Source organism: Symphalangus syndactylus, chromosome 11 (assembly GCF_028878055.3).
Source record: "Symphalangus syndactylus isolate Jambi chromosome 11, NHGRI_mSymSyn1-v2.1_pri, whole genome shotgun sequence".
Lineage (NCBI taxonomy): Eukaryota > Metazoa > Chordata > Mammalia > Primates > Hylobatidae > Symphalangus > Symphalangus syndactylus.
Window position 1 is genome coordinate 53503259 of NC_072433.2, and position 18978 is coordinate 53522236.

At 52.2% G+C, this 18978-nt stretch overlaps 1 protein-coding gene across 2 annotated transcripts; it reads right to left on the reverse strand.

The window, feature by feature from the left end:
• Positions 1-13: 13 nt before the first annotated feature.
• On the reverse strand, positions 14-16093 carry KAT8 (lysine acetyltransferase 8). 2 transcript variants are annotated; one of them, XM_055298114.2, is made up of 12 exons: positions 15641-16089; positions 14132-14565; positions 11749-11823; positions 11495-11670; positions 4310-4363; positions 4045-4209; positions 3263-3352; positions 1219-1359; positions 1016-1109; positions 770-920; positions 476-630; positions 14-181 (listed from the first exon to the last, which is right to left on the reverse strand). In XM_055298114.2, exons 2-12 carry the CDS (start codon positions 14340-14342, stop codon positions 117-119), a joined length of 1377 nt encoding a protein of 458 aa, XP_055154089.1. In that variant the 5' UTR covers positions 14343-14565; positions 15641-16089; the 3' UTR covers positions 14-116. The 2 variants fall into 2 exon arrangements, with proteins under 2 accessions (XP_055154089.1, XP_055154088.1); XM_055298113.2 differs by having other exon boundaries at positions 14-630; positions 15641-16093.
• Between the last annotated feature and the right edge of the window lie 2885 nt (positions 16094-18978).

An 18978-nucleotide genomic window follows, 5' to 3' on the forward strand; every position in this document is an offset into this window, starting at 1 on the left:
CAAAGTCCAGGGCCACCAGCAGAACTGACTTTATTTAAAAAATGACAAAACAGGTCTATACATATTTACAGGCTGGGAGCCAGGAGGCTCGAGTCCGACAGCAGGGGCCAGGCCGCTCACTTCTTGGAGAGTTTGACTTGCTTGTGCTTGGGGGGTGCCCACTTGAGGCAGACGGAGTCCACTGTGGGGAGAAGGGGCGGGAGGCAGGGCTGGGCCTGGGCCAGGCCAGCTCACACCTGGCTGCCCTGCTCTGGGCTCAGGCCAGTTTCACCTCCTTCAGGTGAGAACAAAAGGGCAGGCTATGCTGGGGAGGGGCAGGGAAGCCCAGGAATGAGAGGCCTGCCCCGGGCTCCAACCTGGGAGCTGGTCTGACTGGTTTGGGATCATGTGACAGCAATAAGGAGGCCTTGACTCCTACCAATCCATATACTGACACTCCCCCACCGCCCCGGACACATGGCAGCCCCCCACCCACCTGTGATGGGTGGTTTCTTATACTGGGCACTTTTGAGGTGCTCCTCCACTAGCTTGGGTGTGACACAGATCACGTGCTGGCCCTTCCAGTACTTGACCATATTGAGGGACTGCAGGGTACTGATGATGTCATTCTGGGTGATGCTGGTCATCTGGCTGCAAAAAGGGATGAGAGCAAATGCCAGACATGGTGCCCTTGTGGGATCTGGCCAGGATGGTGACAGGGTATGAGGAGGCAGGATTGTGGCCCATCTCAGGACAAGTCCTGCCCCCAGGGCCTGGGAGGCCCCCTCACCTGAGGTCCTTGATGGACAGTGTGCCCCGGAAGTCCCGCAGGATCTCCAGCAGCACCCAGGACCAGTAGCTGCGGTAGCTGAGCTTGCCCAGGTCAGAAAGTGGCTTCTCCGGGGAGCCGACCGTGCTCTCCAGCTTGGAGAGCTCATAACCTGGCAGCAGTTGAAAGAGGAACTTAGGATCCAGTCTGCCCTGGCACCCCTGCCCCACAGGTCTCCCCCTCCCAGACAGGCCAGGAACCACTCACTGAAAGCGATGAGGAACTTCCCGTAGCCGCGGCGTTGGTAGGGGGGCAAGGTCAGGATGCAGGCCACATTGTTTCCATCCGGGGACTCCTTCTCCTGCAGGAGGTGGGTGCTCAGGGCCGCTGGGGAGGCTCTGCCCCCTCTCTGTTCATGCCCACCTTTGCCCTCCCCACCCTCTCCTGTCCCGAGTTTCTAGACCCAGCACCTTGGAGAAGTAGCCGACAATGTGGGCCCCCTGCCGGTCCACCTCGGTCAGGATGTAAAAGACGAAGGGCTCCACGTCAAAGTACAGTGTCTTATGGTCCAGGAAAAGCTTGGCCAGCAGACACAGGTTCTGACAGTAAATCTAAGGTTGAGGAGCGGGAGAAACAGGCTCAGGGGGCAGGCACAGGCCCCACCCAGCTGGTTCCAGCGGCCAGCACCAGCCCGCGGGAAGTGGGGGCCTCGCCAGGCCGAAAGGATTTCACACTGGAAGGAGTCTTCAGTCAGCCTCTGATGGACAGGGAACTGGAAATCAGAGAGCAACAGCACTTCGGAGGTGCCAGCGGAGCTGGACGAAGCCCAGCCACCCCTTCTGAGTGCCAAATACGAGCTGGGTGCCTTCCATGCAGGATCTGCTTCAGTCTTCACAGACATTAACTCTGTTTCAGCTCGGGAGACTGAGGCTCCGAGGCAGGAATTCAGACAGTCCTGTTCATGGCTGTGTCCCCAGCACCTAGCACGAGGCTAAGTATGAAGCTGGGTGCCTGGTAAATGTCTGCTGAATGGAGGAGCCTCAAGCCCTGTCTGTCCACTTGGTCGCACTCCAGGAGGGGGACAATGGGACCGAGTTTGGCTTCACGGCACAGACTAAGGGGCTCCCTGGTTTATGACACCACAACCACTCTCTCATCCAACCTGGCAGCTGGGCGAGCCCAGCACTGCTAGGCCCATCTCACTCAGGAGGAAGCTGAAGCTCCCAGAGTGGAAGTGCTTGCCCAGGGCCTCAAAGCTGGCAGAGTGCAGCTGGAAAGCACCCCCACATCTCCAGTGGGGGCCCTTCTGCTATTCCACACAGCTATGCTCAGGAAGGCAGAGCAGGGGCAAGGGCTGGGCTCAGCCTGCGTATTCTCCGAGTCCAAGGCTAATCAAGCCCCGAGAGGTCACCGATAATAACAAGGCCCGTGTTTATTTAAGCACATACTAGTGCCAAGCACTGCACTGAACACTTGACATTTGCTGTCTCATTTATTCCACTAACAACACAACTAGGTAAATATTATGACTCCCGTCTTATGGACAAGGAAACAGGAACAAACTACGTTAAGTAACTTGTCTGTGGTCAGTGAGGAAGTGACAGCGTAACATGAGCAACCCTGTAGTGAGTGGAGCCACTCTGAAGCCCGCCCTCTCCGTCCTATGCTATATGGCCCATCTGCGGGAAACCAGTACACTTGGCGAGACCCTCCCAGACTGACAAGGCAAAGGCCAAGTTCTCTACAACAGCAGGGCAGGTCCCAAAGTTCCCCAACCTGCCCCGCTGAAGTCATTCGGGGCCAGGAACAAGGAACTCAGCCCTTGAAAGCCACAGAGTTCTCTCAGCAGGAAATTTCACACAAAGCAGTCCCCTCCCAGGCAAAAACAAACACCTTTCTTTCCAACGGAAGGAGAAAGCACTTCTAAATTTTTCAGCCTCAGGCAAGAAAATCTCCTCTGGGTTCCAGAACAACCCAAGTTTGAACCTAACCCCACCCGCAGAAGAGTCCTGGGGCCACCACACGGCCCTGTGTTTCCTATGCACCAATCATAGGCCTAGTGCTAGGCTAGGAGGCCCTCAGAGGCCTTCTTTTTTTTCTTTTTTTGAGACAGAGTCTCACTCTGACGCCCAGGCTGGAGTACAGTGGCACAATCTCGGCTCACTGCAACCTCTGCCTCCCGGGTTCAAGCAATTCTCATGCCTCAGCCTCCCGAGTAGCTGGGATTACAGATGCCCGCCACCACGCCGGCTAATTTTTTGTATTTTTAGTCGAGAAGGAGTTTCATCATGTGACCCAGGCTGCTCTCGCACTCCTGAGCTCAGGCAATCTGCCCACCTCAGCCTCCAAAAGTGCTAGGATTACAGGTGTGAGTTGCAGTGCCCGGCCCCTCAGAGGCATTCTGCCCATGGAGGCTCAGCTAAGGCTGCCCCCTCCCCTTTGGTGGTGATGAGGATCATCTGGGAGGTGCCCAGGGCCTCCCCGGCCTCCCCTAGCCCCTGGCCACCCACTCACCTTATGGTCTTTGCCGTCAACTTCGTACACGGAGATGTTGCTCTTGCGGTAGATCTCTTTCCCGGGGGGCTGCCGCCACTGGCACTGACCCTGGTGGGGGACAAGAGAACAGGTTCGCTGCCGTATGTTCTCTGCTAGGAGGCCCCCACCCCACTGCTGCATGCTTTGGAGCAAGTCTCTGCCTGTTTCCCCCCTCAACACTTCACCTACATTGAGTAATCCTCCCAGCAGCCTTAGGAAAGCGATCCTGCTTTTACAGACCAAGGCCCAGGCACAGAGATGCAAACATCACACAGCCCGGTGGGGTTTTGAGTCTTTGTGGGCCTGGCTCTGGAGGGACCTGTCCATGACAATGGCTTCCCTAAACCACACCTATTTGCTTCAGATTCCACACTTCGGGAAGCAGCCCACTGTATCAGTGATGAGAGCGCCCCTTCCTGACAGCCCCCAATTTCGTCCACACTTAAGGTCCCACTGCCAGGGGCTATGTGTGCTTCCTGGGATGGGGCTGGCCTTGGCAAAAGACCTGAAGGGGGTGAGTTACTGTCCCCATTCCAGAGAAGAGGAAGCTGAGGTCTGGAGTTGGCAAGGTCACCCTGCCAGCAACAGCAAAGCCAGGCCTGGAATCCAGGCCTCTTGACCCCCAGCAGCTCTTCCCTGTACTCGCTCCTCTGGGCCTGTCTCCTCTACGGAGCTGCCAGTGCAGCTGCCCTCAGCCTCCATGCCTGCCTCTGCCTCTCACCAGGCCCCTGCCCAGCTCAGCCCGACCGGCCTAGCCTCACCAAGTGGAAGCGGTAGCTCTTCTCATATTTCATGTACTTGAGGCAGTACTCGCAGAGCCAGAGCTTGGGCTGTTTCCCATAGTCTTCGGGGAATGGTGAGAAATACCAGGCATCAATTTCATAGTTCCCGATGTGGATCTTGTCCACATACTTCACCTTGGTGATCTGCAGGCAGGGTGGGAGTGGGGCACAGTGCACGGCTCAGCAGGGGCTCCTCGGCAAGGGGAGACAGGGGACCTGCAGGCAGCTTCCCAGCCCCGCTTACCGCCTCATGCTCCTTCTCCAAGGCCGCTGTGGTGGGGTCCATCTCTGCATAAGTCTGGGCCAGGAAAGAAAAGTGGGCAGAGGTGAACAGAAGTTGTGACCAGGCTGTCCCTCCCCTGTCAGGACCCACAAGGCTTCCCTGCTGTCTTCCAGAACTCATTCCTGGATGGCAATAATAACCACACCAATAGCTAACCTACCTGACTTGGTTCTGAAGCTGGCCGGTCCAGGCTCCTCTCACACCCACCCGCCCCACCCCCAGATATCCCAGACATCCCTGATGTCCAAGTTTGGACCTTTTGCCAGATGAACAGGGTTAGGATCAGGACAGGGGCTTCAGCTGCACGATGGGGGGCAATCCAGCTCTGCCAAAGTTGTGAGACTCAAATGAAATAACAGATTTGCCTTCAAGGCCCACCATAAGAACTGTTACTACCTCCCTGACGTGCCTGGACCCCTTTCCTGAGCACCAGACCCTGCCTGTCCATGGGACTGCCCCAGAGGTCCCTCCCACAGGGACAGCAGACTCAAGATGTGCAGAAAGGACCTCAACACTCCTCCCTACAAACCTGTGCCTCCTCCTGGGTTGCTCATTTTACTGGGAACATCACCCTTGATCCCAATGTCCAAGACCCATAACTAGGCTTGCCTCAGACTATTCCCTCTCCCTCGGCCTGGCCAAGTCCTAATACAGTGGATGTCGACTCTACTTCTGACATCTCTGGAATTGGGCCATCTCTGGAATTGGGCCCTCTCTGGAATTCTCCTCTCTGTCCTGCTCCAGGTAGTCATGGCCCCATCTCAGGTCTGGATAATTTACTAGGCCTCCTCAGATTCCCTGCCTCCAGCCCCAGCCTCCTCATTGCTATCAGAAGCCCCCTTTTTGCGGCCTTCATGCTTCTGCACAAACAGCTCCTTCCACCTGGAGAATGCCCTTCCTTCTCTCACTGCCAGCAGAAAATGCTTCCTCAGCCTGGCACGGAGCATTAGTCAGGTGAGTCCATGATGCTTTGTGATCTATCCTGTGTCACTGTCGTTATTGTGCTCTTTCCCATCCTTCAAGGCTCGAGATTCTTACTACCCTCTCCAGGAGGCCTGATTGGATTCTTCCCATCCAGAAAACATTCCCTCCTTCCCAAGTTCAGTGAGAAGTGGTCAACAGGGCAACACTGTCCAAGTATGCCCACCTGGGTTCCTCTATTTTTCAAGTCCTTGGAAAGCAGAGACTAAGAGTCACACCACACTCACAACACATCCTGCTCCTAGGCCAGACCCTGTGGGAGGAACCCAGTACAGCCTGACAATGGAGGAGGGACCCAAGACGGCCCATGACCTACACCAGGGGCAGACAAGGCGCTGCCCTGTAGCTGAGAAGGGAGGAAGGAGCCAGCGCTTTACCCAGAACCCCCTCCACAAAGCACTGTGCTTATATGGCCTCATTTAATCCTTTCAGTAACCCTTACATAGAGTGTTCTTTTTTTTTTTTTGAGACGGAGTCTCACTCTGTTGCTCAGGCTGGAGTACAGTGGCACCATCTCGGCTCACTGCAACCTCCGCCTCCCAGGTTCAAGCAATTCTCCTGCCTCAGCCTCACAAGTAGCTGGGACTACAGGCACATGCCACCACATCCAGGTAATTTTTGTATTTTTAGCAGCGATGGGATTTCACCATGTTGGCCAAGCTGGTCTCAAACTCCTGACCTCAGGTGATCAACCAGCCTTGCACTCCCAAAGTGCTGAGATTACAGGCGTGAGCCACTGTGCCCAGCTGCGTTATTTCAGTTTTACAGAGTAGTAAACAGGCAGGGCAAGGTGAGGTCCCTTACCCTCAGGGACTAGCGAGCTGCCATTTATTCCAAGTGGCAAGCATGGCATAAACATTATTATTTTTTTTTTTCTGAGATAGACTCTCATTCTGTCACCCAGGCTGGAGTGCAGTGGTGAGATCTCAGCTCACCACAACCTCTGCCTCCTAGGCTTAAGTGATTCTCCTTCGTCAGCCTCCCAAGTGGCTGAGACTACATGTGCCTGCTACCATGCCCAGCTAATTTATTTTGTTTTTTGAGTGAAATTTTGCTCTTGTTGCCCAGGCTGGAGTGCAATGGTGCAATCTTGGCTCACTACAACCTCCACCTCCTGAGTTCAAGTGATCTTCCCACCTCAGCCTCCCAAGTAGCTGGGATTACAGGTGCCCACCAGCAAGCCCGGCTAATTTTTTTGTATTTTTAGTAGAGATGGGGTTTCACCATGTTGGCCAGGCTGGTCTTGAACTCCTGACCTTCAGATGATCCACCCACCTTGGCCTCTCAAAGTGCTGGGATTACAGGCACGAGCCATAGCCTTTTTTTTTTTTTTTTTTCTGAGACGGAGCCTCGCCCTGTCGCCCAGACTGGAGTGCAATGGCAAAATCTCACGCCACTGCAACCTTGCCTCCTGGGTTCAAGCAATTCTCCTGCCCCAGCCACCCAAGTAGCTGGGATTACAGGTGTGTGCCATCACACCCAGCTAATTTTTTGTATCTTTAGTAGAGACGGGGTTTCACCATGTTGGCCGTGCTGGTCTCCAACTCCTGACCTTGTGATCTGTCCGCCTCAGCCTCCCAAAGTACTGGGATTACAGGCATGAGCCACCATGCCCAGCCCGCGCCTGGCCTCTTTTTGTATTTGTAGTAGAGAAGGGCTTTCACCATATTGGTTAGGCTGATCTCAAACTCCTGACCTCAAATGATCCAAACATCTCAGCTTCCCAGAGTGCGGGGATTACAGGCATGAGCCACTGCACCCAGCCAACATTATTTCATTTTGTCCTCACAGTGAGCCTTTGAAATAAGAGTGCTCATTGTACCTGCTGTGTAAGAGAAAAAACTGAGGCACAAAGAGGTGAGGTCACTTGCCCAAGGTCACAGAACTGGTACTCAGCAGAGTCGGGCATGGGCCCCTGGTCTGCCCAATTCTGAACCTAACCACTGTAAAGATGAGGAATAAAGATTTTCCTCCTCACACGTCTCTTTAAAACACATTTCCCAATTCTCACAAAATACAGTACTCTTCTGCAAATGCAATAAAGAACTACAAAAACACTACTTTTCTTAATTGTTGCAATTTATTTAGAATTAAACATTAATTAGGCTCTGAAGAACCTTGCTGATTGTTAACTGGATGATTGTTTCATTACCTATTCTTTGATTTTATCACCACTGGCCCGTTATCCACCCTGCTGGTTGCCAGCTCAGAGGTACGTCTTTGTTGAGTGCAAAATAGTTGAGGAATTAACCTTAGATCTACGCTGTCCAACAGAGTAGCCACTTGTCACATAGGGCTATTTAAAATTATACTCAGCCAAACGTGGTGGCTCACGCCGGTAATTCCAGCACTTTGAGAGGCCAAGGTGGGAGGATCACTTGAGGCCAGGAGTTCCAGACCAGTCTGGTCAACATGGCGAAACCCCATCTCTACTAAAAATTACATGCCTGTAATCTCAGATACTTGGGAGGCTGAGGCACGAAAATTGCTTAAGCCAGGAAGGCGGAGGTTGCAGTAATCCGAGAGCTCGCCACTGTACTCCAGCCTAGGTGACAGAGTGAGACTCTGTCTCAAAAAATGAAAATTTTGGCTGGGCGCAGTGGCTCACACCTGTAATCCCAGCACTTTGGGAGGCCGAGGCAGGCAGATCACACAAGGTCAGACATGGTGAAACCCTGTCTGTACTAAAAATACAAAAATTAGCCGGGCATGGTGGTGCGTGCCTGTAGTCCCAGCTACTTGGGAGGCTGCGGCAGGAAACTCACTTGAACCTGGGAGGCGGAGGTTGCAGTGAGCTGAGATCGCACCACTGCACTCCGGACTGGTTGACAAAGTGAGACTGTCTCAAAAAAATAAAAATAAATAAAATTTTTAAAAAAATTGTAATTAAAAAAAAATTTTTTTTTGAGACAATCTTGCTCGGACATCCAGGCTGGATGGAGTGCAGTGGCGTGATCTTGGCTGACTGCAACCTCCATCTCCTGAGCTCAAACGATTCTCCTGCCTCAGCCTCCTAAGTAGTTGGGACTACAGGTGTGCACCACCACACCTGGCTAATTTTTGTATTTTTAGTAGAGATGGGATTTGGCCATGTTGGCCAGGCTGGTCTCAATCCCGACCTCAAGTGATACACCCACGTCCACCTCCCAAAGTGTTGGGATTACAAGTGTGAGGCACTGCACCTCACCATAATTTTAAAATTCTTTTTTTTTTTTTTGAGACGGAGTCTTGCTCTGTCTCCCAGGCTGGAGTGCAGTGGCGCGATCTCGGCTCACTGCAAGCTCTGCCTCCCGGGTTCACGCCATTCTCCTACCTCAGCCTCCCGAGTAGCTGGGACTACAGGCACACGCCACCACACCCGGCTAATTATTTTGTATTTTTTAGTAGAGACGGGGTTTCACCATTTTAGCCAGGATGGTCTCGATCTTCTGACCTCGTGATCTACCCACCTCGGCCTCCCAAAGTGCTGGGATGGGCCGGGCGCGGTGGCTCTCGCCTGTAATCCCAGCACTTTGGGAGGCCAAGGCGGGTGGATCACGAGGTCAGGAGTTCAAGACCAGCCTGGCCAAGATGGTGAAACCCCGTCTCTACTAAAAATACAAAAAATTAGCCGGGCATGGTGGCATGCGCCTGTAATCCCAACTACTCCGGAGACTGAGGCAGAGAATTGCTTAAACTTGGAGGGGTGGAGGTTGCAGTGAGCCGAGATTGCGCCACTGCACTCCAGCCTGGGCGACAGAGCGAGACTCCGTCTCAAAAAAAAAAAAAAAAAAAGGCCGGGCGCGGTGGCTCACGCTTGTAATCCCAGCACTTTGGGAGGCCGAGGCGGGCGGATCACGAGGTCAGGAGATCGAGACCACGGTGAAACCCCGTCTCTACTAAAAAATACAAAAAATTAGCCGGGCGCGGTGGCGGGCGCCTGTAGTCCCAGCTACTCGGAGGCTGAGGCAGGAGAATGGCGTGAACCCGGGAGGCGGAGCTTGCAGTGAGCCGAGATTGCGCCACTGCACTCCAGCCCGGGCGACAGAGCGAGACTCTGTCTCAAAAAAAAAAAAAAAAAAAAAAAAAAAAGTGCTGGGATTACAGGCGTAAGCCACCGCACCCGGCTAAAATTCTTAATTCTTAGTCACACTAGACACATTTCAAGTGCTCAACAGCTACATGTGGCTAGTGGCTACTGTACTGGATAGTACAGCTATAGAACATTTCCATTATAATAGGAAGTTCGACTGGGCAGTTTAGACCTTGAGGAGTTCTTCCAGTTTAGGGTATTTCAATTTTTTAAATCACACCACAGTAGGAAGTACACTTGGCACTGTAAACCTGTTGACATGTCTGTATATACACACAAGTGTGTGCTAGGATCATCAGGAAGGTAAGGCTGGAACAAGAGGAATCCTGCACACTTTTATTGGGTGTCAAATAAAAGCTTCTCAAAACAATACCTACCCTTAATAAAGTGTAACACCCTGATTTTTCTATCTTATCCACTTTCTTTCTTCCATTTAAAGAAATTTAAATGTTGGGCTTGCCCACTGAACTCATGTACTCAGAAGGATGAAGCTACAATGGCTGAAAGTAACAAATGTCTGGGTGTCTAGAGACTTCGACAAATCTTGCTCTGGTTTGCACTCCTGATTTTAATTTTATAAATTAAGAAACTGAGACTTGGTCAGGCGCAGTGGCTCACACCTGTAATCCCAGCACTTTGGAAGGCTAAGGCAGGAGGATCGCTTGAGACCAGGAGTTTGAGACTAGTTTGGGCAACATAGCAGATCCCGTCTCTACAAAAAAAAAAAAAATTACCCGGGCATGGTGGCACTTGCCTATGGTCCCAGCTACTCAGGAGGCTGAGGCAGGAGGATTGCTCGAGCCCACGAGGTTGAGGCTGAAGTCAGCCATGGCTGTGCCACTGCACTCAGCCTAGACGATAAAGATCCTGTCTCAAAAAAAAAAAAAACAATAATATGTACAACTATTATGTATCAATACAAGAAAAAACCAAGGCAAGTACAGGGATGAACACCTGTAGTCCCAGCTACTTAGGAGGCTGAGGCAGGAAGAACATTTGAGCCCAGGAGTTCAAGTCCAGCCTGAGCAACATAGCAAGACTCCCATCTCTTAAGAAAAAACCAAAATCATTGCTAAGGCCTCTGGCTCTGAGGTAGCACGATCTAGCTGGTAGATCTAATTCCTGTCTGGGTCCCTAAACTTATCTGTAGCTCTTCTGCATGCTTACTTCACAGGCCTGCTGTGAAATGTCAGTGAGGTCATGTATTAAAACACTTAGCTTAGGCTGGGCGCAGTAGCTCACGCCTGTAATCCCAGCACTTTGGGAGGCCGAGGTAGGTGGATCACCTGAGGTCAGGAGTTCGAGACCAGCCTGACCAATATGGTGAAACCTCGTCTCTACTAAAAATACAAAAATTAGCTGGGCGTGGTGGCGGGCACCTGTAGTCCCAGCTACTTGGGAGGCTGAGACAGGAAAATTGCTTGAACCCAGGTGGCGGAGGTTGCAGTGAGCCGAGATCATGCCACTGTACTCCAGCCTGGGAGACAGAGCAAGACAACGTCTCAAAAAAAAAAAAAAAAAAAAATTAGCTTAATACTTTTGCTCACTGGCTAACAAGTGTTTGGCATTATTATTTTAATTCCAGCCCACCGTTTTACTAGCTGTGTGACCTTGGGCATGTTACTTAATCTCTCTGAGCCTGCTTCCTCCTCTACCAAAAAAGTAACGATTTTTGTGTGTTGAATTGCTGGGAAGGATTTGAGGAGCTTATACATACACAGGACTTGGCAGGGTGCTTGGCTATAGGAACTGCCGAGTAACATTCTCGTCTTTCCCACTGAACTTCAAGTCATTTTTTCTACTAAGACACAGCCACTGGGAGGCAAAAGAGACTACTGGTGCAGGAGGCCTGAGTTCTAGTCCCAGATGTGCCATTTCCTTGCTGTGAGACTGCAGCGAAGCCCTTACCCTCTCTAAGTCTGTTTTCTTACCTATGAAAAGTAAGTAAGAGGAAGTACGTAAAGTCCCTGACACGCTACAGGAGCTTAAGAAATGGGATTTGCTGTGGTTTTGGCACTGGGGCCCGAGAGACCCAAGGGAGCTAGCACAGGCAGCTGGGCCTCCCGGGCCCGTGGATGGGAAGGGATCCGGACCTTCTGCACATGGTTGATCTCATCATGCTTGCGCTTTTGGTTGCGAGTGATCTTGCGCTCAGGCTGCTCTGCGAGCTCGCTCAGGTACTTCTCTGAGTTCTTCTGCACAGCATCCTTCACTGTCTTGGTCAGCGCCAGCCGGTTCTTGTCTACCCACTCGTCCAGCCGCCGGTTAACTGTAAGGATGGGCCATGAGAGTGCTGCCAGGGCACCCAACTCCCCGCACCCACACCCAGATGTGCCAAGCCACTCACAGCCCACATAGTGTACATAGAATTCCTCTCGGCCCTCCTGGTCGTTCACTCGAGACTGGATCACTTCAGCAGAATCTGTGATGGAAAAAGGCTAGGGTCATCAGGAAGGTAAGGCTGGAACAAAAGGAATCCTGCACACTGAGAAGCAGTTTCCAGAGTCCAGGGCCACACATCAGCTAACCTCACTGGTCAACCTCTGCCATTCTACTCAATCACTGCCACAACTGTGAGGTGGATCAGGTTGGGGCTGTTATTCTTATTTTATGAATGAGAAAATAACTGGCTGGGTGTGTGGCTCACACCTGTAATCCCAGTACTTCTGGAGGCCGAGATGGGCAGAACACGAGGCCAGGAGTTTGAGACCAGCCTAGTCAACATGGCAAAACCCCATCTCTACCAAAAAGACAAAAAAAAAAAAAAAAAAAAAGCCAGGCGTGGTGGCACACACCTGTAATCCCAACTACTCGGAGGCTGAGGCAGGAAAATTGCTTGAACCCGGGAGGTAAAGCTGAGGCAGGAGAATTGCTTGAACGCGGGAGGCAGAGGTTGCAGTGAGCCGAGATTGTATCACTGCACTGTGGCCTGGGTGACAAGAGCAAGACCCTGTCTCAAAAAAAAAGAACCCCAAAAAACAAAACAAAACTGAGGCTTACCCAGGGTCACAGATTTGAAAAGTGATAAGAGCTAATACTTAACTGAATTTAAATCTGACTCTAAATTCAATGCTCATTTTATCATATACCTTCAGTTGTTCATTTGTTCAGGGACCATGAGTGCTGGCTCTGGATTAAGATAGCCTACATTAATGTATAATTCCAGGGCTGGGCATCGTGGCTCACACCTGTAATCCCACCACTTTGGGAGGCCGAGGTGGGTGGATCACGAGGTCAAGAGGTCAAGACCATCCTGGTCAACATGGTGAAACTTCGTCTCTACTAAAAATACAAAAAGTAGCTGGGTGTGGTGGCGCACAACTGTAGTCCCAGCTACTCAGGAGGTTGAGGCAGGAGAACCACTTGAACCCGGGAGGCAGAGATTGCAGTGAGCCAAGATGGCGCCACTGCACTCCAGCCTGGCAACAGAGAGCGATTCCATCTCAAACAAACAAAAAAACAAACAAACAAACAAAAATATATATATACATAAAATACCAGCTCCCTACTTCCTAGCTGTGTGTAACTGAGCAAGTTATTCCATCTTTCTGAGCCTCAGTCTCTTCATCTGTGAAAAGGGATAACAGCTGGGCACAGTGGCTCATGCCAGTAATCCCAACACTCTGAGAGGGTGAGGTGGGGGAATCACTTGAGCCTAGAAGGTCTAGGCTTCAGTGAGCTGTCATCATGCCATGGCACTCCCACCTGGGTGACAGAGCGAGATCCTGTCTCAAAAAAAAAAAAAAGACAAAAGGGATAATAGTGCCAACCTTAGAAGGTGAGTTAACGCCTCCAAAATTTTTAGCAGAGCACCTGACAATTAGCAGAGCATTCAATAAATGAGTAAGGCAACCACCTTGTGTCTGGCCCTATGCTGTGTTGTTGCCGGGTACAGAGGACACAGTGATGAATCACAAGAAGTGCTGCCCTCCAGAAGTTCCCAGTATGATGGAGGCAGACAGAGAGAGAAAATTACAACATAATGTTACAAAAACTATGACTGAGGTATGAAAAAAATGTTGCAGGAACACAGAGAAGGGAACCACTCACTTTGCCTGAAGGGGAATCAAGGATGACATCACAAAGGATATGATGCTAAGAGGATGAGTAGGAGCTAGGCAGGCAAACAAGGAGAAAGGGAAGAAAAAGCATTCCAAGCAAAGGGCACAGGTGGTAAAGGGCGTGTGGTCTTCAGAGGGCAGTGTGTTCTGGCCTGGCAATGCCCTTTGCTAGGGTTGGCTAGAAACTGGAGAGGTCACAAAAATGAATGTCACTCTAAGGAGTTTGGGGTTAATTTTGAAAATGACAGAAGGCAGCAGAACATTAGGAAAGGGAAGCCTGTTGTTTCTGGAAGGTCTCTCTGCGGGTGGCTGCCAGGGACAAATGGAAAGAGAAGACACAGGGACAAGAGACGGATGAGGAAGCAGCGTTAGCACGAAGAAGGAATGAAGCCTAAGACTGGGCAAGGAAGTGGAATGGGAACAATCCTGGTGAAGGCCTGAGTGGTGGGTTTGTAGGCGTCAATCAGCATAATCCAAGGTCAACAGCCTCCCACCACCCGGCTGGTTTCTCAGCGCCCGGAACGCGGCGTTCTTTCCCCAAGCCCCGCCCCTCCTCCTCCCCACTACCAGCCCCCGGATCTTGGCCTCACGGAGAGCCTGTCCTCAGGCCCCGCCCCACCCCCTGGTCTCGCGCTCCGCCCCGCCCCCGGCCCTGGGCCCCGCCCTCACGCCAGGTGCTATCCGGCCGCCGGCACAGGTACGTTTCTCCGATCTCCACCGTGACTTCCGGCTCGCCGCGCGCCGGGGTCGGCGGAGAGACGCGGCCCGGGGATGGGGCGGTCCCCTCAGCGGCCGCATTCTCCCCGGGCCCGGGCTCGCCCTCCCCCGCGACCCCTGAAGTCGCCGCTGCAACCGCCGCAGCAGCTCCCTGTGCCGCCATCGCGGGAGGGGAAGTGACGCCAGAATCGGACGCCACGCAGCTCTTTTGGCTCCGGGTCAGCAGTGCGTGGGGGCGGGCGCCTCAAGGTTTGAGGGCGGGGTCTGTGATGTAGCAGGAGCCGATTGGCTTCCGTGGCTGTCCCCGCGGCCCCGCGACGAGTTGGATGTTGAGTGTGCGGCGGTCTTGGAGCTCTTGGTTTTCCGTGAGGACCTGTGGCTGCAGCCTATGGTTGAGGAGAGGAGACAGACTTACCTCATGCGATGACTTAACTCAACCTTTTATTTATTTATTTATTTAGAGACGGAGCCATGCTCTGTCGCCCAGGCTGGAGTGCAGTGGCGCGATCTCGGCTCACTGCAACCTCCGCCTCCGGGTTCAAGCGATTCTTCTGCCTCAGCCTCCCGGGTAGCTGGGACTGCAGGCGCGCGCCACCACGCCCATCTAATTTTTGTATTTTTAGTACAGACTGGGTTTCACCATGTTGTCCAGGGTGGTCTTGATCTCTTGACCTCGTGATCCGCCACCCTCGACCTCCCAAAGTGCTGGGATTACAGGCGTGAGCCACCGCGCCCGCCAGCTGAACCTTTTTAAAGGCCCTGGTGCCTGAGGAAGCCAAGATGTGCCAATTTTCAGCGGGCGCTGCCCCCACTTTTAACAGGGCAGAGCCAGACCGGCCGCCCTGGTGGTCTGGAGCCGCACACTCGCGCTGGCCTAATGTCGCTCACCTCCCCCCACTTTTTTTTTTTTTTTTTGAGATGGAGTCTCGCTCTGTCGCCCAGGCTGGAGTTTAGCCGGGCGTGGTGGCACGCGCCTGTAGTCCCAGCTACTTGGGAGGCTGAAGCAGGAGAATCGCTTGAACCCGGGAGGCGGAGGTTGCAGTGAGCCGAGATCCCACCATTGCACTCCAGCCTGAGGACCAAGAGCCAGACTCCATCTCAAAAAAAAATAAAAAGGCCGGGTGCGGTGGTTCACGCCTGTAATCCCAGCACTTTGGGAGGCCGAGGCGGGTGGATCACGAGGTCAGGAGATCGAGACTATCCTGGCTAACACGGTGAAACTCCGTCTCTACTAAAAAAAAATACAAAACAATTAGCCAGGCTTGGTGGCGGGCCCCTGTGGTCCCAGCTACTCGGGAGGCTGAGGCAGGAGAATGGTGTGAACCCGGGAGGCGGAGCTTGCAGTGAGCTGAGATCGCGCCACTGCACTGAGGGTTCTATGAGAGTCAGTCAAGTTTAAAGCTATTTGTATATGTATAGTCCAACCATATACAATTGGCCCTCCATATTCGCGTGTCCCACCTTTGAAGATTCAACGAAGAGCGGGTTGAAAATGCAGTGTTTAGGTGTGGTGGCTCACACCTGTAATCACGCACTTTAGGAGTCCAAGCAGGAGGATCACTTCAGGCCAGGAGTTCAAGACCAGCCTGGGCAGCATAGAGACCTCCTTTCTCCTAAAAATTTGGGGGGAAAAAAATTAGCTGGGCCTGGGGGCCCTCGCCTGTAGTCCCACCTACTCGGGAGGCTGAGGCAGAGGGATCACTTAAACCCAGGAGGTCGAGGCTGAGTGAGCTATAATCCCTCCACTGCACTCCAGCTTGGGTGACAGAGTAAGACCCTGTCTCAAAAAAAGGGGGGAAAAGAAAAGGAGGCTGGGCGCAGTGGCTCACTCCTGTAATCCCACCACTTTGGGAGGCCGAGGCAGGCAGACCACCTGAGGTCGGGAGTTTGAGACCAGCCTGACCAACATGGAGAAACCCCATCTCTACTAAAAATACAAAATAAGCCAGGCGTGGTGGCGCATGCCTGTAATCCCAGCTACTCAGGAGGCTGAGGCAGGAGAACTGCTTGAACCTGGGAGGCAGAGGTTGTGGTGAGCCAAGATTGTGCCATTGCACTCCAGCCTGGGCAACAAGAATGAAACTCTGCCTCAAAAAAAAAAAAAAAAAAAAAAAAGACTGGGCGCGGTGGCTCACACCTGTAATCCCAGCACTTTGGGAGGCCGAGGCAGGCGGATTACTTGAGTTCAGGAGTTCAAAACCTGGCCGACATTGTGAAACCCCGTCTCTACTAAAAATACAAAACAGCCGGGGGTGGTGGCACGTGCCTGTAATCCCAGCTACTTGGGAGGCTGAGGCAGGAGAACTGCTTGAACCCAGGAGGTGGAGGTTGCAGTGAGCCGAGATCGCGCCACTGCACTCCAGCCTGGCCGACACAACAAGACTCCATCTCGAAAAAAAAAAAGAGGTTGGAAGGGAGGAAAAGAAAAGGAAAGGAAAGAAAATATTGTAAGGATGCAGAACCCACAGATCTGAAGAGCTGACTTCATATCTGCTGTTTGGCAGGGCCAACTGTAGGACTTGAGCACCTGCAGATTTCGGTATTCACAGGCGGTCCTGGAACAAATCCCCAGCAGTTAAGTAGGTATAACTATCAATCATATAGCTATGTAATGGTTGAACTATCCATCTTATCAATAAACAAGTGTATTGCAAAGTGCCAGACAGGGTAGGTACTCAGTAAACATTCCCTTTGGCCATTCTCTGAATCTTGTTTGATTTATAATGTGGTTATTGGGCTTGGAAACAATTCTGAGAGGAGTGGAATGCTCAGGGCCTGAGGATGGGTCTCTCAGAGGTTACAAATCAAGATACATCCGACAGGCATGGTGGCTCATGCCTGTAATCCTGGTACTTTGGGAGGCTGAGGTGGGTGGATCATGAGGTTGGGAGTTCGAGACCAGCCTGGCCAACATGGTGAAACCCCATCTCTACTAAAAATAGAAAAATTAGCTGGGCGTGGTGGCGCACGCCTGTAATCCCAGCTACTCAAGAGGTTGAGGCAGGAGAATCGCTTGAACCCGGGACGCAGAGGTTGCAGTGAGCCGAGATTGCACCATTGCACTCCAACCTGGGTGACAGCGAGACTCCATCTCAAAAAAAAAAAAAAGAAAAGAAATATCTGTGTTAGGATGGCAGTAGGAGGGGCTGTTAACTTGCCATTGGGGAAATGAAGGGGGCAGTGAATGCCAGGTGCCTGGCAGCATAAGAAACAAGAAGTAAAAGTCAAGCGGCCGGGTGTGGTGGCTCACACATGTAATCCCAGCACTTTGAGAGGCCAAGGCAGACGGATCACCTGAAGTCAGGAGTTCGAGACCAGCCTGGCCAACATAGTAAAACCTCATTTCTACTAAAAATACAAAAATTAGCCGGGTGTGGTGGCAGGTGTTTGTAATCCCAGCTTCTTTTTTTTTTTGAGACGGAGTCTTGCTTTTTCACCCAGGCTGGAGTGCAGTGGCTCAATCTCGGCTCACTGCAAGCTCCGCCTCCCGGGTTCACGCCATTCTCCTGCCTCAGCCTCTCCGAGTAGCTGGGACTACAGGCGCCTGCCACCACGCCCGGCTAATTTTTTGTATTTTTAGTAGAGATGGGGTTTCACCGTGGTCTCGATCTCCTGACCTCGTGATCCGCCCGCCTCGGCCTCCCAAAGTGCTGGGATTACAAGCGTGAGCCACCGCGCCCGGCCATCCCAGCTTCTAAAAAAAAAGTCAAGCAAGAAAAGAATTGAAATTCGAATGCCTTCTCCCACTACAACCACCCTGTCTTCAAGGTTGTTATTCCACCTACCCAGGGTTCTGGCACCTCACTTTTTACTTTACCTGACATTGTCGGTTACTGATATTGTCCTTTCTAGTTAGGGATTAGCCGAGGCCTTAGAAATCCCTGACCAGGGTTACTGCATCACCGTCCATACTCTTCTCCCTCCAATCCACTGGCCAGCAATGACTCTTGTTAGAAGAATCTTCTTGCATGTTTGCAAATCTGTTTCTCCGAGAACAGTAAGGCCGGGCCAGGCACGGTGGATGATACCTGTAATCTCAGCACTTTGGGAGGTGGAGGCTGGCAGATCTCTTGAGGTCAGGAGTTTAACGCTAGCCTAGCTGACATGGTGAAACCCCATCTCTACTAAAAATACAAAAATTAGCTGGGCGTGATGGCGGGCTCCTGTAATCTTAGCTACTCGGGAGGCTGAGGCAGAAAAATCGCTTGAACCTGGGAGGCGGATGTTGCAGTGAGCTGAGATCATGCCACTGCACTCCAGCCTAGGCGACAGAGTGAGACTGTGTCAGTCAAAAAAAAAAAAACAAAAACGGCTGGGCGTGGTGGCTCACACCTATAATCCCAGCACTTTGGGAGGCCGAGGTAGGCAGATCACCTGAGGTCAGGAGTTCGAGACCAGCCTGGCCAATATGGCGAAACCCTGTCTCTACTAAAAATACAAAAATTAGCTGGGTGTGGTGGCACACGCCTGTAATTCCCAGCTACCCGGGAGGCTGAGGCAGGAGAATCGCTTGAACGTGGGGTTGGGGGGGTGGGGCGGAGGTTACAGTGAGCGAAGATCGAGCCACTGCACTCCAGCCTGGGTGACAGATTGAGACTCCGTTTATTTTTTTTTTTTTTTTTTTTTTTTTTTTTTTTTTTTTTTTGAGACGGAGTCTCGCTCTGTCGCCCAGGCTGGAGTGCAGTGGCGCGATCTCGGCTCACTGCAAGCTCCGCCTCCCAGGTTCACGCCATTCTCCTGCCTCAGCCTCTCCGAGTAGCTGGGACTACAGGCGCCTGCCACCACGCCCGGCTAATTTT

Excerpts from the sequence above, each read along its gene's own strand:
- KAT8 (XM_055298113.2), bottom strand. The coding sequence starts at position 14,342 with ATGGCGGCACAGGGAGCTGCTGCGGCGGTTGCAGCGGCGACTTCAGGG. Across the intron at positions 11,671-11,748 it reads CTATGTACACTATGTGGGCT|TTAACCGGCGGCTGGACGAG; the intron begins GTGAGTGGCTTG and ends CCATCCTTACAG. Across the intron at positions 631-769 it reads CTGTCCATCAAGGACCTCAG|CCAGATGACCAGCATCACCC; the intron begins GTGAGGGGGCCT and ends CCCTTTTTGCAG.